This window comes from Daphnia pulicaria, chromosome 4, assembly GCF_021234035.1.
Source record: "Daphnia pulicaria isolate SC F1-1A chromosome 4, SC_F0-13Bv2, whole genome shotgun sequence".
Classification (NCBI taxonomy): domain Eukaryota; kingdom Metazoa; phylum Arthropoda; class Branchiopoda; order Diplostraca; family Daphniidae; genus Daphnia; species Daphnia pulicaria.
Window position 1 is genome coordinate 14583598 of NC_060916.1, and position 19318 is coordinate 14602915.

The window sequence follows — 19318 nt, forward strand, 5'->3', positions numbered from 1 at the left end:
GAAGAAGACACTATATTCAAACCATTCAAACTACAGTAAAATTTTTAAATATTCAAAATACTTCCTTCAAAACATCATTATTCAGATAATCATGGAATCGATTGTTTTGTCCTTATAGGGCTAAGATCGCAAAGAAGCAAGATTTACCATTTGTTTATGATATTCATTGAAATCTATTGGCTGGTTTATAACGATAGGGTTACCATGGTAATCAAAAAATATACCAAGGAAATCATCAACACTGAAATCCGTCTGCCAATTTCGTTTAACAAATGTTTTTCGCCATCCCCTAAAGTATCCAACATTGAAATAATCAAAAAACCCAAATTCCCTGAGGGATTGACATTTTTGAATCATAGCCTCAAACCCTTTTCTTGATACGCGATCGCAGCGTAGTAACTGGATTTGCTCAAGGTTTGGGAATAGGTGAAGGTTAGCAGCTTTTAGAAGGGCCTCGTCAGTTACTGCTATGCAACGGTACATGTCAATATATCGTAGGGAAGGCGATGACAGGAGTAAAGATAGACTTTCAGGCAGCATACTGTCACGACTTACATGACTTAGATCACTAAAATGCAACATTTCGAGATTCTTAAGTACGATATTCTTCTTCGCTCTATGTGTATCGAGAATAGTAATTCTGCCATAGTCGAGATTATCTACAAGAGAAAGAGAGCGCAGATTGGGACAATACTCGATGATATCACAGACATCCAATTTGTGAAAACCCTTTAACTTTAAGAATATCAAAGAATTCCCCACCGTTTTAAGTAGAGGGGCTAAACCACTAGTATAATCGTTGGTATAGTCTCTTGTATACATTTGAAGGTTTCTTAGATTTTTGAAATAGTGCAAGACCTGAAAATCATCGTCCGTCAATCGACGATCATAGTACCTGACAGTCACTTTCGTTATAAAGGGGCAAACGGCTAATGCTAGTACGCAATCTTCGGCGGTCGCGTAATCATCATGTCTATATAAATCAATGCTTGACAACGAAAAAGTAGGAATAGACAACTTTTTGCCGAGCGCTTTTCGATGAAGGTTGGCTAAAACTCTGACAGTTAAGCGATGGGGAAATACTTTTAACACGGGTAGATTTTCAAGTGCTATCGCAATCACTTCTTCTGTAACTTCGATGTCATCAAAAACTAATGTATGAATTAACTTGCATTTACCAACGACACACAGACCTTGAATTCCATCTTCCGACACCATTTTACCGCAACATCCCCTCATCACCTGCGCTGATAGTTGCAGCGCTCTGAAAGAAATAATGGTTTCGTTCATATGTCCTAAAAACACAACAATTTGTGTAAAGAATATACCTCAAATCTGGACAGTTAGCTCCAAGAGTGTTAAAAAGGCTGTCCAGCTCTATAGGAGATGACACAATATGCAAGACTTGCAATTTTGTAAATTTAGAAATTGAAGGTAATAAATCTTTCATTGGAATGTCATAATTATTCCAAAACCGCAATAATTGTAATTCCTATGATAAAAAGCTGTAAAGAATCTTTAACCAGATATTATTGAATAGAATTTGTTTACCGGGCATCTGACAGAAGCAAATTTAAGTAAACTTATAACATGCTTTCCTTTATAATTTTCCATTGACAAGGTCTGACAGTGTGGGGTTAGCATTAGCATCTGCATGAAGACTGTTTTACTTTCAAAATACCTTTCATTGTAAACTTCGGCAACTTCAGCCAAGATTTGTTGTGCTAATAATTTACATATCCCATGAAGGAAAGTAAAATTTTAATGTGTAACTTTAACAAATTATAATTTCTGTAACTTACACAGTTGTTCAAAAGGACTTGAATTAAATTCAGAATCTATAATGTCCACATCTTGAAGTTGTCTCAACTCACACTTTTTCTGACAGAGGCTCATATGCTGAGTTAGACTGTCTATACACACATCATATAGAGACTTGGCACTCTTTTTAACATTTAGTAACACATTTTCATCTCTTTGAGAAACATATCTTTGAAACATTTTCTTTTTCTTGAAAACTATTTTTTGTTAGATTCAAATTCGCTGCTTTACTTACTTTGACGTGCTTCGACCGTTCGACGTCAGACCAACGAATCCGATTTTTTTAAGCTGATGGGTGGATGTTGCCAGAGAATAGTTTATGCGGTTTATGGTCGCCACTTGATTGTAACACCTGGCCGCATCGCTCGGGCGCGACGGCGATCAAATTCGTTTCAGTAATAGGCTAACGAATATTTTTTTAAATAAAATATTTAAAAATTTTGGTTCCCCGCGTTTTACGCGATGACTCAATCGGTCATCTCCATCTAACGGACGAAAAGAAAGTACCCAATGAAAACAACAACAAATTATGAAAACAGCGAGAGCCCGTTGCCGTGCCCGTACCTGGCCCGTACACTGTCCGTCTGTCTCTGTCACCTCGTATACTCAATGGATAAGAGAGTAAGAATTAGCTTCAAGAAATCACTAAATTTTTTCAAACTGTAATCTCGTACATTTCTTCAGGAACTTTTTGAGGTTAAGGACGATGAAGAACAAAGGGCAAAATTGCAAGACATTTGCGATTTACTCTTGGCTGCTGGCTATTTCCGCGTGAGACTCAAAGGATTGTCTGCCTTTGATAAAGTAGGTAATCATATTATCTTAACACCACAAATTTAGATTGAGAAATTCTGTTTAAAAGGTGGTAGGAGGCATGGTCTGGTGCTTGGAACTTTGTGCCGTTGATGTTGACGTCAACTTCTTGTTTCGAGAAAATCTCAACATTGGTGAAAAAATGTATGTTTGGAATTTAAATTTATCAGTCTATTATACTGATCTTTTTTTATTTAACCTTTAGTGAAATCACTGAAAAAATTATTAATGTTTTATTGTCAATCAAGTGTGCTTATGCCCTTGAACCTCACCAAATTCAAGGTCTTGACACAGTAAAAATCCTTCCTGTGATGCAGGTAAACATTAGTTTCACTCATACAGTAAAAGCTATTGGTCATTATGTTATCGGCAAGTCTGTGAAAATCAGTGGTTGGTGAAGAAAGCCATGGAAACAAGAGAATCTCTCAACGATCACTTGAGAGAAATTGCTGACCTACAATACCAGAAGACCTTCCCTTTGCCTGAATCAGAAGTGAAATTGCAAGAGACAGCCAAGAATCTACCCAAATTATTCCTGCCTCAGAGGAAATTCAAGAAAGTCCAGGGTCAATCCCTGCCGATAGAGAAAGAGGTATGACTTGATTTGCATTCAACTATTTGTCTTTCACCACATTCTGTTTTCCTTCACTCCATTCTCAGGTCGTTTCTACTTTAATGGAATACGGCTACAACAAGGTCAACCTTCTTGATGACACCCAACAGGTAAACATAATAACAACACTGAATCAGATGTGAAAACCAATTCAAAGGAAAAAAATATTCAAATCAGCTGGTGGAGAAGACGATGAAGAGCGAGAAAAAGCTGGAAAATCGAGCCATCTCCCATAAAGTTAGCAATCTCATCCACCAGCAAGCTGGCTTTATAAGTCAAACGATTGATGACTACACCCAACGCCAGAACGAACGCGAAGTATTAAAAGAAAAAGTTTCTCAGACTCGTAAAAAAATTAAGAAATCTAATAATTTTTATTAAAATCCCAACCCAATAAAAAGGGCGAGCGGGATGAGCGAACTCATTTGGAGGAACGCAATAAGAAAACATCGGAAGCTCTGGAACGCGTCTGCAATCAAATCGCCTCGCAGCAACAGGTGATGGATCAGTTGAAGGCCAAGATCGGCGATCTTATTGCGTCAGAAGAAGTTTTGGAGCAGCAGAAGAAATCGCTCGCAGCCTTGGAGACTGAGGAGAATCGCCAGTAATGAATTCAATCACGCGTGACGTTCGATAAAAAAATAAAATAACCAAAATTTAACAACCATCACGACATTTGTTAACCAGGACCTTGGATCAGCTTGATCGCCTCGTAAGCCAGAACGAAGCGGCCAATGCACAGCGGAAGCAATTCAAAAATCAATGTAAAGCAGAGCTGGAAGAACTTCAGTCACGCAACGAGTAAAACAAATAATCATATATTTTTTTTTTTTTCATTTTAATTATACACGATTCGCCTAATTAAAAATTTTGGGAAAAATGAAAAAATTCCGCCAGGGCATTATTAAGCAAAGAAGAGGAAGCTCCAGCCAATCAAGATCACCTCAAGCGGCAAGTGGACAGTGCCCGTGAGCAGCTGGCTGGCGCCCTGAAAATTTTGGGTGAGAAGAACGTGAATTTGATGAAATTGCGACGCCAGTTGGACGCCGTGCCGGGCAACTCTGAATTGAATCAGTACCAACGTCGTTTCACCGAACTCTGCACCCAAGGTTTTTTTTTCTTCTTCTTCTTTTTCGGCTGTCGCTTTCTTTTTCTAAGAAAAACAAAACAAAAACAGATTTTATTGTTATTGACAGTTAATGAGAAGCAAACTGAATTGAACGGCTATTACTTGCTGTACAATACGTTGGAGGACACGAAAGTCTACTTGAACAAAGAGCTCTCACTGCTGACCTCAATCCACGACTCATTCAGTCAATCAATGACGAGTTCGGCCGGCAAAGGAGAATTCCTCCAGCAAATGGAGAAAATCGTCACCGCCGTCAGGCAAAACAAGAATAAGGTTCGGCTTTTCATTCGAAAATTTGTCAACAATTTTCTTTTTTCTTTTTAACAACTCTCATTTTTTTTCTTTCGCGCGTGTGGTTTTCTATTCCGGTTCATATCAGATCGAGAAGCAGATCGAAATGTTGACGGAGAAACACCACGATCTGGGCCGTTGCCTTGGCCAGTTTGCCGTCGAGGAGCACCAATACCGAGACACGCTCAAGGCCATCAGCCACGAGAGTCACAAGTATAAGCAGTTGATGTCGCAGTTGAGCGATCACAACGACTAAATGGGAGCAACGGACACAGTCGAGAATTTTTTCGCCATCCTGTTATTAAAAGGAGCCTAGAATAATGCCTTCGTGATACGCCATAAATCCACACATTCCTAAACACGTTGAAACTAACCCGCCAAATGTATTTACGATGACGCGATTAGCATATGCATACACAACAAGACCGTTTCGTTAACAACCAAGAAAAACAACAATCACCGTTGTCTCTTTTTAGAGCGTATATATAGAGCTAATCTGGGAAGGAGAGAGAGTTTCACTTTTTGTTTTTTATTAACAATGTTGCAACAACCGGATAGAAATGGCTACGGGCATCGTGCCATAGAGCCCTTTTTGAGATTTTTGTTCAAAATTATTATTATTATTATTATTATTACTGTCGCTAGACTTTTTTATCTTCAACTTTTTTTTTGTTATCGAAGAAATGATCGCCGATAAAAAAATACCTTCGTCTATTAACATTTTTTTTCTTTCTGTATTTTGTTGTCTAATTTTCCCAAACACATTTCTATACGCTTTCGCTAACGTTCGACCGACTGGAAACGGACAAATATTCGGACCCTCACGGCGGTAGTACACTGGCGTATCAGGTCCGCACGGAACCTTTCATTCGTATCGTGAGTAAGTAGCAAAGAGAAAAAACAAAAAACAAAACAAAAAAGAAATGGATTATCCCAATGCCAATGGGCAAACTGGGAAAGAATTCCGTAATGGATCGACATCTGTGTGACATTATTCGATTACTACAGTCGTGGAGATTGAGAGCAACGAGTTCTACTTTTTTTCCCCCCTGTCCATTTTTCTATGTCAAAATGATTTGCGTGAACAGCAGCACACCACCACCACCGCCGCTGCTGTGTGTCGGAATAATAATAATTTAACCAATGCTATTTGCCTTTTTTATTTCCTCCTTTTGTGTCACAACTCTCCCCCTTTGGCAAGCTCAGGTCTCACTCCCTATTTTTCTGGACATTTTTTCTTTTCTTTTGCATCTCATTTTATTAATTGTTCGTCGCGCAACAGATGGCCCGACAGGGTGCCTCCACCTGTATATATCCTCTCTACGAACAAACAAAACGGCAGTCTTTTACCTGCTGCTGTTTCGTGATTTTTCGTGTTTCAATGCCCGGCGTCAAATCCACCCCCCAGCGGCTATTTTGGCTCTTTTTTAATCCGCCTCGCATATGCAGTGTCTATCTACACACTAACGTGAGCGCAGACATACTATCACGTTCTCTTTTCTTAACTGTGTCTCCTCTCTCTCTCTCTGTGTGTGTGTGTACCTTTTTTTCCCGCCGCCCTATCCCTTTACTAGCCCACCTGCTGGCCGGTTCCAGCAAAAGTCCAATGCTCTTTTCTCTCTCTCTCTTTCTATCTACCTGTAATAATACAAGCGGCGCAGGAATTGTGCGAGTTTCAGTGTTGTCCCCGCCTCGGTGATAGCAAGACGTGCCCATTTTTCTTTGTGTCTATCCACTTTTTCTCCAAAACGTGTCTAGTGCTCCCCTTCTCAGTGTGTGTGTGTGTGTGTAACGAGTTTGAAAGATTTTTAGTGGAACAATCAAAATCGCTCACCGCTAAATCAAACAAGGAAATTAAATTCAGCGCATGATTTTGTCCGCGCACATAACAACATGAACGAAAAAGTGACTTTTCCGTGACGGAAGGTCGTGGGACATCCTGTTTGAGATAACGAAAAAAAAAAAATAATTTCTTATCTGGCTTGTGAAAGAGATTTAGAGCTCTACCTAGCTTTGTTGGGTTAGATAAGACGATTCAGTTCACGCCCGTTTTATGCCTTCGAATGAGTTGACACATCGGGGGAAAAAAAAACTATTGTCGCACTGATCCCGCTGGCATTCGCTTTATCAGGATCGCTTTCGTCGCGACAAAACGTGGTGAGTTACTCCCCTCGAGAATTACGTTTTTTGTTGGGTTCCGAAACAAAAGAAAGTGAATTTTATTTTTTTTCAGGCCAAGTGGCTTATAATGTAATATACGTCTAATCTGAGCGCGCGGCAAAATCCAAGTAGGTCGCTTTTATGATCGCCTGTTGTTAACTCAGTTTGCTAACAACCTCCTTCGCCCCAAGGTGATTTTCTCTGACGTAATTAGACGAGATGAGCGACTGTAAGGTGCAACCGTTTTCACCCGCCAACCTAAACGTACTACAAACAGCGCGTGATAAAATTTACGATTCAGAGATCTAGTTTTTCACTTTTTTGTGTGCGTGTGTGTCGGTGTAACTCGGTTGCGAAATTTATTTCATTTACAGCTTAACCTTTTTGATTATTCGAAAAAGTTGATTCAGTAATTATCTGCAGTGCGTGATAACGTGACTCTATAAATGTGCACCTTTTTCGTGAGCTTTCACTAGACAGAAAGAAATGAAAAGAAAAAAGAAAAGTCCGCATGATTGGCTTGATTGCAGACCTTAACATTTTTTTTTTTTGGCTAACATCTACCCCACACACGAGTTTTTTTCCTTGAAAAAAAATAAAATAAGAATTTAAGAAAATTACAACCTTTTCCGCTTGGCTGTGTCCACATTCCCACCGAAAAAAAAAAATACAAAATTCTTTCGTTAGTTGTAGGTATTTTTTCTTTCTTCCTTTCATCGACAAATTTAGAAAAAAAAATTGTTGTTGTACCGCGTTCGATGTAGTGTGAAAGTTTATGGTATTGGATCGCACGACGACAGACGGTGTTAAATAAAAAGGAAAAAAAAAAGCTTTTCTCAACTTTTGAATCGCGTTTGGCCATCTACTCGGAAATATATAGCTTCCGGCTAGGTTTAGAAAGTGAAGAAGAAGAACCTTTTCATCCTTATTATGTATGATTACCAACTATATAATATTCAGCTTTTGATCCTACCTTTTTTTGCGGCAGGGAAAGTTTGAGCTCTCCAAACTATAGACTCCAGCAACCATCATCATCATGGCAGCGGTCGTCGAAGGGGAAGCCCATCTTCACGACGTCTGGCCGGAAAACCACGTCAGGTCAATGGTTGAAACCACATCATCCGAAGACGAGCTGCTCTGCTCCGCCTCGACGATGGAAGGTAAACGACTCGACGCACAATGTCAAAATGAAAAACACAGCAAAAGTGTCGTCCCGTTAACAATTTTTCTTGGCACGACACAGAAGCGGAAGAAGCCGCTACGTGGCTCATCGACGTCGGATTGGGCAACATTGTCGACAACCTGATGGAAAACAATCAATTAGTGACGGAAGCCAGCCTGGCCAACGCCGTCATCGAGGACAATTTGACAACCAATCAATACCAAACCATCCGCAAAAGAGTGGAGACCCTCCGAGTCACTTTAAAAGGACGTAAAACTCGAGCGGGAGCCGGCCAACAGAGACCCGATTGCCGGGACATTTTCCGTGATCCGGAGGTGAGTTTTGATGGAGAGATAAGAATAGAAAAAAATTGAGCTCGGCTAACGGAAACTTAAAAAAAATAAAAAAACACGATCAGGCCAGTCACAGCGGCGGATCGAGTGGCCGTTCGCGATCAGCCACCCCTGACTCTTTGGACTCGGACTCGATGAAACACTCGACGGAGAATTTAGTGGCAAGTGTAGGAGGAGGAGGACGACTTACCATCAGTCCGGCCATCTCACCTAAAACTTGGTCACGCTCCGGCAGCCAGGAAGATGGCGAGCTTTTATCCAGTCTCTTTCAAAGCAGCTGTCTGGATGAAGATGATGCGGCGACTATTTCCAGCAACAACAACAAAGTAGTCCTCTGTCAAAATTCTCTGGAAAACAATTTTTCTGGGTTATTTTAACAATGTTTTCTGTTTTATTTTACTTTTGTTAAGATCTTTCACCTGGATTCGTTTCTTCCGATACCCAACACCCACAGATCAGAGGCTAGGAGGCGGAGTAGTTTCAATCAAATCGACGGGATTAAACAGCAGTCGTTCAAACCGTCCCGCCCGGGATTTTTCAGTCCAGCGGCCGAAGGTCACGTAGCCGCTGTCGATAGACAAGGAATCGAAATTGTCAAGTTCAAACTGGTCGGAACCCTCTCGTCGGCTTCGGCCTACAGTCAAAGGAGACACAGCGATCAATATGGGGACGTAACACAATTGATTCCGGTGACGCAACAGGTTGATTCATTTGCAATTGCAACATAAGCACAATTTTTGAGGTTATATTAATTCAGTGGTTTTGTTTTATTCATCGCTGCTGTAGCCAAAAATTTCTTTAGAGGAGGGACTCACCCATGCGCAAAAGAGAAAATTACGTCAACTGGCTCTACTGGAACTGACCGCTTTGTTTGACAAATACGGGCTGCCCATGAGGAAACGCAGTCGGCTGCGAGTCCGAAATTTCACCCAGTCGAGTAGAGAAAGGAACGTCTTTGGCATACCCCTAAAGAAATTAGTGGAAAAGGATCAGGCCAGAACGCCAATCATTTTCACAATGGTAACAATGTGGAATCAATGTACATATAACAATTAGTTTGGAAAGTTTGATACTGATGCAAATTGTCTGTGGCTTACCGAAATGCAGTTGGTTGAAGAGTTGAGGAACCACCGTTTGGATGAAGAGGGTTTGCTAAGAGTGCCTGGCAACAAACAAAAGATGTTGGTCATGCAGAATGTCATCGAAAATCAGTGGAAGAACAACCATGTAGATATCAAAGGGATGCAAATAGTCACCCATATTTTGAAAAGTTCTGGGTCACACGAAATTGCTTGCCTGCTGAAAACATATTTGAGGCAATTACCTGAATCACTCTTTACCCAAGATTGCTTGGACTTGTTTGCTCAAGTTGGAGGTATATGTAGACAAAAGTCACAATTTTTAACGCTGTGACTTTATACCGACATTGAATTTTCACATGTGTAGATATTACCAATTTTGATGATCAAATATGGGCTTTGAACCTGCTGATTGTCCAGCTGCCCGACGTAAATTGCCAGACCCTTCGACTTTTGCTCAGATTTCTCAAGGACGTCGTGGATCACCAAACTCAAAACCGAATGACAGTTAGCAATGTGGCCACAGTGATGGGCCCCAACCTTTTCCCACCCCGAATAAGCAAAGCAAGTACCAAAACCAACATGGAATCGCTAACAGACGGGGTAATAAATCTCTTCAAACAATATATATATTAAAAAAACAATAGCAAAAAGCACTTTGAAAGTAAGACGCCATAAGCCAATGCACTCTAATTTGACAGATGGCCTATGCCTCGAAAACCAACCGCATAACCGAGATTCTCGTGACCCACCAGGACGAACTCTTCTCCATTCCGCCGGAAATGCTGTTGCAATTATCTCGTATCAAAGTCAAATAGCTTATTATATATTTCGATGTTCTATGAAAGAGTTGCAACAATTCGTGCAATATAACACGTACCCACTTGAACTGTTTATAAATGACCATTGAAAATTCAGAGACGTGTCCGTGTCCGTGCTGTGGATTCTGCTGAATATTATTGAATTTGTTTGTAAATAATATTAAAAACTAATTCTTTGAAATTAATTTTCCGTGTAAAGTTGTGTGTGTTTGCATCATTGTGCATAACTTGTTACAAAAATAGAACAAAAGTCAACTTATCTAAAGAAATTAATTTATATAAATATTTAACGTGCTATTAAAATTGTTAATAACGTACTTCCATTAGTTCATTTTTCCAAAATGTCACATTCATTCGTGAGATCCATTCGTGAGATATGATGGCCAATTGGCCAGTGCATCTCTCACCTGGAATCTCCATGCCCACAATAACTGAATGGGATCCAAAGCTCACTCACATAGGATTCTTGCCAAACTGGTTTTCCTTATTTCATTTAATTGATCTGCATAATGATGAAAATTTGATAAGAAATTGACTGAGGATAGTACCGAGTGTTATCGGCGAATCTCACCGGAAGTGAAACGAATGTTGACGTCATTTATTTCGTACCAGAAGCGGTAACCAATATTCGAACGCAGGAATTGATTGGCAATGAACAATGATGCCGCTACCAACCGAATCAAGAACGTCATTTGCTAATGAGTTATCGGACAAAATTCCGAAATAAATGTCCTTGATGTCCCTATCTCTGTAATCAGACCGGGCACTCACGAAGCGGAGCTCATGATATAAATAAAAATAAATTTACTGGTAGATCTGTTTGAGGACAGTGAAAGAAAGAAGCTAGCCTCGTTTCCCACTCCAGATTTGATTTCTCGAGAGCTGAAACAGGTGATATTGTTAACCTGCTGACCATTTTTTCGTGAAGGGAGAAAGTAAACTAAATCGTAGTTATTAATTTATCAAATCAACTGAAATGATGAAGGACGTGTCGGGTTTTCGTGGGCGTTGCCAACAGCATCCAGTTTGCCGAAATCGCACTTTATAGTAGAACGGGTTGAACAGTTGAATATTAGTCAATTGCGCGTAGTCGACGGAGTGCTACGCCCCGACCGCTCTCATGAAATTTAACTGAGCCCTGAAGTTTTAATTTTTTATTTATGGAATGTTGTTGTTGATTGTTGATTTGTCTCCTCCTATAAATGTATAACACCTGTTACATGCTCTGTGACCAAAACGGTAAGCGGCGGTGGAAAACTCCTTTCCTATTTTCCTATTTCCTATTTTCCTATTTCCTAGTTTCCTATTTTCCTATTTTCCTATTTCCTATTTTCCTATTTCCTATTTTCCCATTTCCTATTTTCCCATTTTCCTATTTCCTATGTTCCTATTTCCAATTTTCTATTATTTTCCTATTTCCTTTTTTCCTATTTTAATATCTCATATTTTCCTCTTTCCTATTTTCCTATATCCTATTTTCCTATTTTCCTATTTTCCTATTTTCCTATTTTCTTATTTTCCTATTTTCCTATTTTCTATCTTCCTATTTCCTATTTTCCTATTTTCCTATTTTCCTATTTCCTATTTTCTTATTTCCTATTTCCTATTTTCCTATTTTCCTATTTTCCTATTTCCTAATTTCATAATATCCTATTTCCTATTTCCTATTTTCTATTTTCATATTTTCCTATTTCCTATTTCCTATTTTCCTATTTTCTATTTTCCTTTTTCCTATTTTCCTATTTCCTATTTTCCTATTTCCTATTTCCTATTTTTCTATTTTCCTATTTTCCTATTTTCCTATTTTCTTATTTCCTATTTCCTATTTTTTTCTTTTGAAATTTATTTTGGTGTTTGAATATTTGAAACCTAGGTAATAGAGGACAGTCCCTTCAATCTTTTAAGACTTAGTTTTTATTTTGGTGTTGAGTTTTAAGCCTGTGGTGTGACCCTTTAAGTCTTGAAATCACAAAAATGATGGCAGAAAAAACTTCAAATGCTCATTACTTTTGAAATTTATTTTGGTGTTTGAATAGTTGAACCCTAGGTAATAGAGGAAATTCCCTTCAATGTTTTGAGACTTAGTTTTCATTTTGGTGTTGAGTATTAAGCCTGTGGTGTGACCGTAAAGTTTTTAAATCACAAAAATGATGGCAGAAAAAACTTCAAATGCTCATAACTTTTGAAATTTATTTTGGTGTTTGAATATTTGAAACCTAGGTAATAAAGAACAGTCCCCTCAATCTTTTGAGACTGAGTATTCATTTTGGTGTTGAGTTTAAAGCCTGTGGTGTGACCGTAAAGTTTTTAAATCACAAAAATGATGGCAAAAAAACTTCAAATGCTCATAACTTTTGAAATTTATTTTGGTGTTTGAATATTTGAAACCTAGGTAATAGAGGACAGTCCCTTCAATTTTTGAGACTTAGTTTTCATTTTTGTGTTGAGTATTAAGCCTGTGGTGTGACCGTAAAGTTTTTAAATCACAAAAATGATGGCAGAAAAAACTTCAAATGCTCATAACTTTTGAAATTTATTTTGGTGTTTAAATATTTGAAACCTAGGTAATAGAGGACAGTCCCCTTAATCTTTGGAGACTTAGTTATCATTTTGGTGTTGAGTTTTAAGCCTGTGGTGTGACCGTAAAGTCTTGAAATCACAAAAATGATGGCAGAAAAAACTTCAAATGCTCATAACTTTTGAAATTTATTTTGGTGTTTGAATATTTGAAACCTAGGTAATAGAGGACATTCCCTTCAATCTTTTGAGACTTAGTTTTCATTTTGGTGTTGAGTATTAAGCCTGTGGTGTGACCGTAAAGTTTTGAAATCACAAAAATGATGGCAGAAAAAACTTCAAATGCTCATAACTTTTGAAATTTATTTTGGTGTTTGAATATTTGAAACCTAGGTAATAGAGGACAGTCCCTTCAAACTTTTGAGACTTAGTTTTCATTTTGGTGTTGAGTATTTAGCCTGTGGTGTGACCGTAAAGTTTTTAAATCCCAAAAATGATGGCAGAAAAAACTTCAAATGCTCATTACTTTTGAAATTTATTTTGGTGTTTGAATAGTTGAACCCTAGGTAATAGAGGAAATTCCCTTCAATGTTTTGAGACTTAGTTTTCATTTTTGTGTTGAGTATTAAGCCTGTGGTGTGACCGTAAAGTCTTGAAATCACAAAAATGATGGCAGAAAAAACTTCAAATGCTCATAACTTTTGAAATTTATTTTGGTGTTTGAATATTTGAATTCTAGGTAATAGAGGACATTCCCTTAAATCTTTTGAGACTTAGTTTTCATTTTGGTGTTGAGTATTAAGCCTTTGGTGAGACCGTAAAGTCTTGATATCACAAAATTTAAAACCTAGGTAATACAAGACTATCCCTTCAATCTTTTTTGACTTAGTTTTCATTTTGGTGTTGAGTTTTAAGCCTGTGGTGTGACCGTAAAGTCTTGAAATCACAAAAATGATGGCAGAAAATCTTCAAATGCTCATAACTTTTGAAATTTATTTTGGTGTTTGAATATTTGAAACCTAGGTAATAGAGGACAGTCCCTTCAATCTTTTGAGACTTAGTTTTCATTTTGGTGTTGAGTTTTAAGCCTGTGGTGTGACCGTAAAGTCTTGAAATCACAAAAATGATGGCAGAAAAAAATTCAAATGCTCATAACTTTTGAAATTTATTTTGGTGTTTAAATATTTGAAACCTAGGTAATAGAAGACATTCCCTTCAATCTTTTGAGACTTAGTTTTCATTTTTGTGTTGAGTATTAAGCCTGTGGTGTGACCGTAAAGTTTTGAAATCACAAAAATGATGGCAGAAAAAACTTCAAATGCTCATTACTTTTGAAATTTATTTTGGTGTTTGAATATTTGAACCCTAGGTAATAGAGGACAGTCCCCTTAATCTTTTCAGACTTAGTTTTCATTTTGGTGTTGAGTTTTAAGCCTGTGGTGTGACCGTAAAGTCTTGAAATCACAAAAATGATGGCAGAAAAAACTTCAAATGCTCATAACTTTTGAAATTTTTTTTGGTGTTTAAATATTTGAAACCTAGGTAATAGAAGACATTCCCTTCAATCTTTTGAGACTTAGTTTTCAGTTTGGTGTTGAGTATTGAGCCTGTGGTGTGACCGTAAAGTTTTTAAATCACAAAAATGATGGCAGAAAAAACTTCAAATGCTCATAACTTTTGAAATTTATTTTGGTGTTTGAATATTTGAAACCTAGGTAATAGAGGACAGTCCCTTCAATCTTTTGAGAATTAGTTTTTATTTTGGTGTTGAGTTTTAAGCCTGTGGTGTGACCCTTTAAGTCTTGAAATCACAAAAATGATGGCAGAAAAAACTTCAAATGCTCATTACTTTTGAAATTTATTGTTGTTATTTTTGTTGTTATTTTTGTTGTTATTTTTGTTGTTTTTGTCAACAAAACTTGGCGAACCTTGGCGAACCTTGGCGAACCTTGGCGAACCTTGGCGAACCTTGGCGAACCTTGGCGAACCTTGGCGAACCTTGGCGAACCTTGGCGAACCTTGGCGAACCTTGGCGAACCTTGGCGAACCTTGGCGAACCTTGGCGAACCTTGGCGAACCTTGGCGAACCTTGGCGAACCTTGGCGAACCTTGGCGAACCTTGGCGAACCTTGGCGAACCTTGGCGAACCTTGGCGAACCTTGGCGAACCTTGGCGAACCTTGGCGAACCTTGGCGAACCTTGGCGAACCTTGGCGAACCTTGGCGAACCTTGGCGAACCTTGGCGAACCTTGGCGAACCTTGGCGAACCTTGGCGAACCTTGGCGAACCTTGGCGAACCTTGGCGAACCTTGGCGAACCTTGGCGAACCTTGGCGAACCTTGGCGAACCTTGGCGAACCTTGGCGAACCTTGGCGAACCTTGGCGAACCTTGGCGAACCTTGGCGAACCTTGGCGAACCTTGGCGAACCTTGGCGAACCTTGGCGAACCTTGGCGAACCTTGGCGAACCTTGGCGAACCTTGGCGAACCTTGGCGAACCTTGGCGAACCTTGGCGAACCTTGGCGAACCTTGGCGAACCTTGGCGAACCTTGGCGAACCTTGGCGAACCTTGGCGAACCTTGGCGAACCTTGGCGAACCTTGGCGAACCTTGGCGAACCTTGGCGAACCTTGGCGAACCTTGGCGAACCTTGGCGAACCTTGGCGAACCTTGGCGAACCTTGGCGAACCTTGGCGAACCTTGGCGAACCTTGGCGAACCTTGGCGAACCTTGGCGAACCTTGGCGAACCTTGGCGAACCTTGGCGAACCTTGGCGAACCTTGGCGAACCTTGGCGAACCTTGGCGAACCTTGGCGAACCTTGGCGAACCTTGGCGAACCTTGGCGAACCTTGGCGAACCTTGGCGAACCTTGGCGAACCTTGGCGAACCTTGGCGAACCTTGGCGAACCTTGGCGAACCTTGGCGAACCTTGGCGAACCTTGGCGAACCTTGGCGAACCTTGGCGAACCTTGGCGAACCTTGGCGAACCTTGGCGAACCTTGGCGAACCTTGGCGAACCTTGGCGAACCTTGGCGAACCTTGGCGAACCTTGGCGAACCTTGGCGAACCTTGGCGAACCTTGGCGAACCTTGGCGAACCTTGGCGAACCTTGGCGAACCTTGGCGAACCTTGGCGAACCTTGGCGAACCTTGGCGAACCTTGGCGAACCTTGGCGAACCTTGGCGAACCTTGGCGAACCTTGGCGAACCTTGGCGAACCTTGGCGAACCTTGGCGAACCTTGGCGAACCTTGGCGAACCTTGGCGAACCTTGGCGAACCTTGGCGAACCTTGGCGAACCTTGGCGAACCTTGGCGAACCTTGGCGAACCTTGGCGAACCTTGGCGAACCTTGGCGAACCTTGGCGAACCTTGGCGAACCTTGGCGAACCTTGGCGAACCTTGGCGAACCTTGGCGAACCTTGGCGAACCTTGGCGAACCTTGGCGAACCTTGGCGAACCTTGGCGAACCTTGGCGAACCTTGGCGAACCTTGGCGAACCTTGGCGAACCTTGGCGAACCTTGGCGAACCTTGGCGAACCTTGGCGAACCTTGGCGAACCTTGGCGAACCTTGGCGAACCTTGGCGAACCTTGGCGAACCTTGGCGAACCTTGGCGAACCTTGGCGAACCTTGGCGAACCTTGGCGAACCTTGGCGAACCTTGGCGAACCTTGGCGAACCTTGGCGAACCTTGGCGAACCTTGGCGAACCTTGGCGAACCTTGGCGAACCTTGGCGAACCTTGGCGAACCTTGGCGAACCTTGGCGAACCTTGGCGAACCTTGGCGAACCTTGGCGAACCTTGGCGAACCTTGGCGAACCTTGGCGAACCTTGGCGAACCTTGGCGAACCTTGGCGAACCTTGGCGAACCTTGGCGAACCTTGGCGAACCTTGGCGAACCTTGGCGAACCTTGGCGAACCTTGGCGAACCTTGGCGAACCTTGGCGAACCTTGGCGAACCTTGGCGAACCTTGGCGAACCTTGGCGAACCTTGGCGAACCTTGGCGAACCTTGGCGAACCTTGGCGAACCTTGGCGAACCTTGGCGAACCTTGGCGAACCTTGGCGAACCTTGGCGAACCTTGGCGAACCTTGGCGAACCTTGGCGAACCTTGGCGAACCTTGGCGAACCTTGGCGAACCTTGGCGAACCTTGGCGAACCTTGGCGAACCTTGGCGAACCTTGGCGAACCTTGGCGAACCTTGGCGAACCTTGGCGAACCTTGGCGAACCTTGGCGAACCTTGGCGAACCTTGGCGAACCTTGGCGAACCTTGGCGAACGATTCTTGTTGTTATTTTTGTTGTTATTTTTGTTTTTATTTTTGTTCTTATTTTTGTTCTTATTCTTGTTGTTATTTTTGTTGTTATTTTTGTTCTTATTTTTGTTGTTATTTTTGTTGTTATTTTTGTTGTTATTTTTGTTGTTATTTTTGTTGTTATTTTTGTTGTTTTTGTCAACAAAACTTGGCGAACCTTTGCGAACCTTGGCGAACCTTGGCGAACCTTGGCGAACCTTGGCGAACCTTGGCGAACCTTGGCGAACCTTGGCGAACCTTGGCGAACCTTGGCGAACCTTGGCGAACCTTGGCGAACCTTGGCGAACCTTGGCGAACCTTGGCGAACCTTGGCGAACCTTGGCGAACCTTGGCGAACCTTGGCGAACCTTGGCGAACCTTGGCGAACCTTGGCGAACCTTGGCGAACCTTGGCGAACCTTGGCGAACCTTGGCGAACCTTGGCGAACCTTGGCGAACCTTGGCGAACCTTGGCGAACCTTGGCGAACCTTGGCGAACCTTGGCGAACCTTGGCGAACCTTGGCGAACCTTGGCGAACCTTGGCGAACCTTGGCGAACCTTGGCGAACCTTGGCGAACCTTGGCGAACCTTGGCGAACCTTGGCGAACCTTGGCGAACCTTGGCGAACCTTGGCGAACCTTGGCGAACCTTGGCGAACCTTGGCGAACCTTGGCGAACCTTGGCGAACCTTGGCGAACCTTGGCGAACCTTGGCGAACCTTGGCGAACCTTGGCGAACCTTGGCGAACCTTGGCGAACCTTGGCGAACCTTGGCGAACCTTGGCGAACCTTGGCGAACCTTGGCGAACCTTGGCGAACCTTGGCGAACCTTGGCGAACCTTGGCGAACCTTGGCGAACCTTGGCGAACCTTGGCGAACCTTGGCGAACCTTGGCGAACCTTGGCGAACCTTGGCGAACCTTGGCGAACCTTGGCGAACCTTGGCGAACCTTGGCGAACCTTGGCGAACCTTGGCGAACCTTGGCGAACCTTGGCGAACCTTGGCGAACCTTGGCGAACCTTGGCGAACCTTGGCGAACCTTGGCGAACCTTGGCGAACCTTGGCGAACCTTGGCGAACCTTGGCGAACCTTGGCAAACCTTGGCGAACCTTGGCGAACCTTGGCGAACCTTGGCGAACCTTGGCGAACGATTCTTGTTGTTATTTTTGTTGTTATTTTTGTTTTTATTTTTGTTCTTATTTTTGTTCTTATTCTTGTTGTTATTTTTGTTGTTATTTTTGTTCTTATTTTTGTTGTTATTTTTGTTGTTATTTTTGTTGTTATTTTTGTTGTTATTTTTGTTGTTATTTTTGTTGTTTTTGTCAACAAAACTTGGCGAACCTTTGCGAACCTTGGCGAACCTTGGCGAACCTTGGCGAACCTTGGCGAACCTTGGCGAACCTTGGCGAACCTTGGCGAACCTTGGCGAACCTTGGCGAACCTTGGCGAACCTTGGCGAACCTTGGCGAACCTTGGCGAACCTTGGCGAACCTTGGCGAACCTTGGCGAACCTTGGCGAACCTTGGCGAACCTTGGCGAACCTTGGCGAACCTTGGCGAACCTTGGCGAACCTTGGCGAACCTTGGCGAACCTTGGCGAACCTTGGCGAACCTTGGCGAACCTTGGCGAACCTTGGCGAACCTTGGCGAACCTTGGCGAACCTTGGCGAACCTTGGCGAACCTTGGCGAACCTTGGCGAACCTTGGCGAACCTTGGCGAACCTTGGCGAACCTTGGCGAACCTTGGCGAACCTTGGCGAACCTTGGCGAACCTTGGCGAACCTTGGCGAACCTTGGCGAACCTTGGCGAACCTTGGCGAACCTTGGCGAACCTTGGCGAACCTTGGCGAACCTTGGCGAACCTTGGCGAACCTTGGCGAACCTTGGCGAACCTTGGCGAACCTTGGCGAACCTTGGCGAACCTTGGCGAACCTTGGCGAACCTTGGCGAACCTTGGCGAACCTTGGCGAACCTTGGCGAACCTTGGCGAACCTTGGCGAACCTTGGCGAACCTTGGCGAACCTTGGCGAACCTTGGCGAACCTTGGCGAACCTTGGCGAACCTTGGCGAACCTTGGCGAACCTTGGCGAACCTTGGCGAACCTTGGCGAACCTTGGCGAACCTTGGCGAACCTTGGCGAACCTTGGCGAACCTTGGCGAACCTTGGCGAACCTTGGCGAACCTTGGCGAACCTTGGCGAACCTTGGCGAACCTTGGCGAACCTTGGCGAACCTTGGCGAACCTTGGCGAACCTTGGCGAACCTTGGCG

At 42.5% G+C, this 19318-nt stretch overlaps 3 protein-coding genes and 1 long non-coding RNA gene across 8 annotated transcripts; 2 read left to right on the forward strand and 2 right to left on the reverse strand.

Annotated features, from left to right (window-relative positions):
* Position 1: 1 nt before the first annotated feature.
* On the reverse strand, positions 2-2232 carry LOC124338232. 2 transcript variants are annotated; one of them, XM_046792322.1, is made up of 5 exons: positions 1803-2232; positions 1682-1724; positions 1552-1623; positions 1329-1492; positions 2-1264 (listed from the first exon to the last, which is right to left on the reverse strand). In XM_046792322.1, exons 3-5 carry the CDS (start codon positions 1612-1614, stop codon positions 121-123), a joined length of 1371 nt encoding a protein of 456 aa, XP_046648278.1. In that variant the 5' UTR covers positions 1615-1623; positions 1682-1724; positions 1803-2232; the 3' UTR covers positions 2-120. The 2 variants fall into 2 exon arrangements, with proteins under 2 accessions (XP_046648278.1, XP_046648277.1); XM_046792321.1 differs by having other exon boundaries at positions 1552-1724.
* Positions 2233-2319: 87 nt separating this feature from the next.
* Positions 2320-5392, forward strand: LOC124338227 (coiled-coil domain-containing protein 93-like). 2 transcript variants are annotated; one of them, XM_046792315.1, is made up of 12 exons: positions 2320-2442; positions 2506-2625; positions 2684-2778; positions 2840-2951; positions 3023-3226; positions 3295-3357; positions 3425-3565; positions 3649-3851; positions 3935-4048; positions 4145-4356; positions 4444-4649; positions 4756-5392. In XM_046792315.1, exons 1-12 carry the CDS (start codon positions 2332-2334, stop codon positions 4921-4923), a joined length of 1749 nt encoding a protein of 582 aa, XP_046648271.1. In that variant the 5' UTR covers positions 2320-2331; the 3' UTR covers positions 4924-5392. The 2 variants fall into 2 exon arrangements, with proteins under 2 accessions (XP_046648271.1, XP_046648272.1); XM_046792316.1 differs by having other exon boundaries at positions 2334-2442; positions 2684-2782.
* On the reverse strand, positions 4257-10154 carry LOC124338368. 2 transcript variants are annotated; one of them, XR_006917731.1, is made up of 6 exons: positions 10079-10154; positions 9440-9504; positions 9158-9308; positions 8762-8976; positions 7801-8687; positions 4257-4400 (listed from the first exon to the last, which is right to left on the reverse strand). It is a non-coding gene; the product is annotated as an uncharacterized LOC124338368 (long non-coding RNA). The 2 variants fall into 2 exon arrangements; XR_006917730.1 differs by lacking the exon at positions 10079-10154 and adding an exon at positions 9667-9804.
* On the forward strand, positions 7864-10501 carry LOC124338221 (rho GTPase-activating protein conundrum-like). Of its 2 annotated transcripts, none has more exons than XM_046792307.1 (8): positions 7864-7987; positions 8071-8324; positions 8408-8668; positions 8753-9043; positions 9129-9362; positions 9450-9717; positions 9789-10024; positions 10123-10501. In XM_046792307.1, exons 1-8 carry the CDS (start codon positions 7864-7866, stop codon positions 10237-10239), a joined length of 1785 nt encoding a protein of 594 aa, XP_046648263.1. In that variant the 3' UTR covers positions 10240-10501. The 2 variants fall into 2 exon arrangements, with proteins under 2 accessions (XP_046648263.1, XP_046648264.1); XM_046792308.1 differs by having other exon boundaries at positions 8074-8324.
* The last annotated feature ends 8817 nt before the right edge of the window (positions 10502-19318 follow it).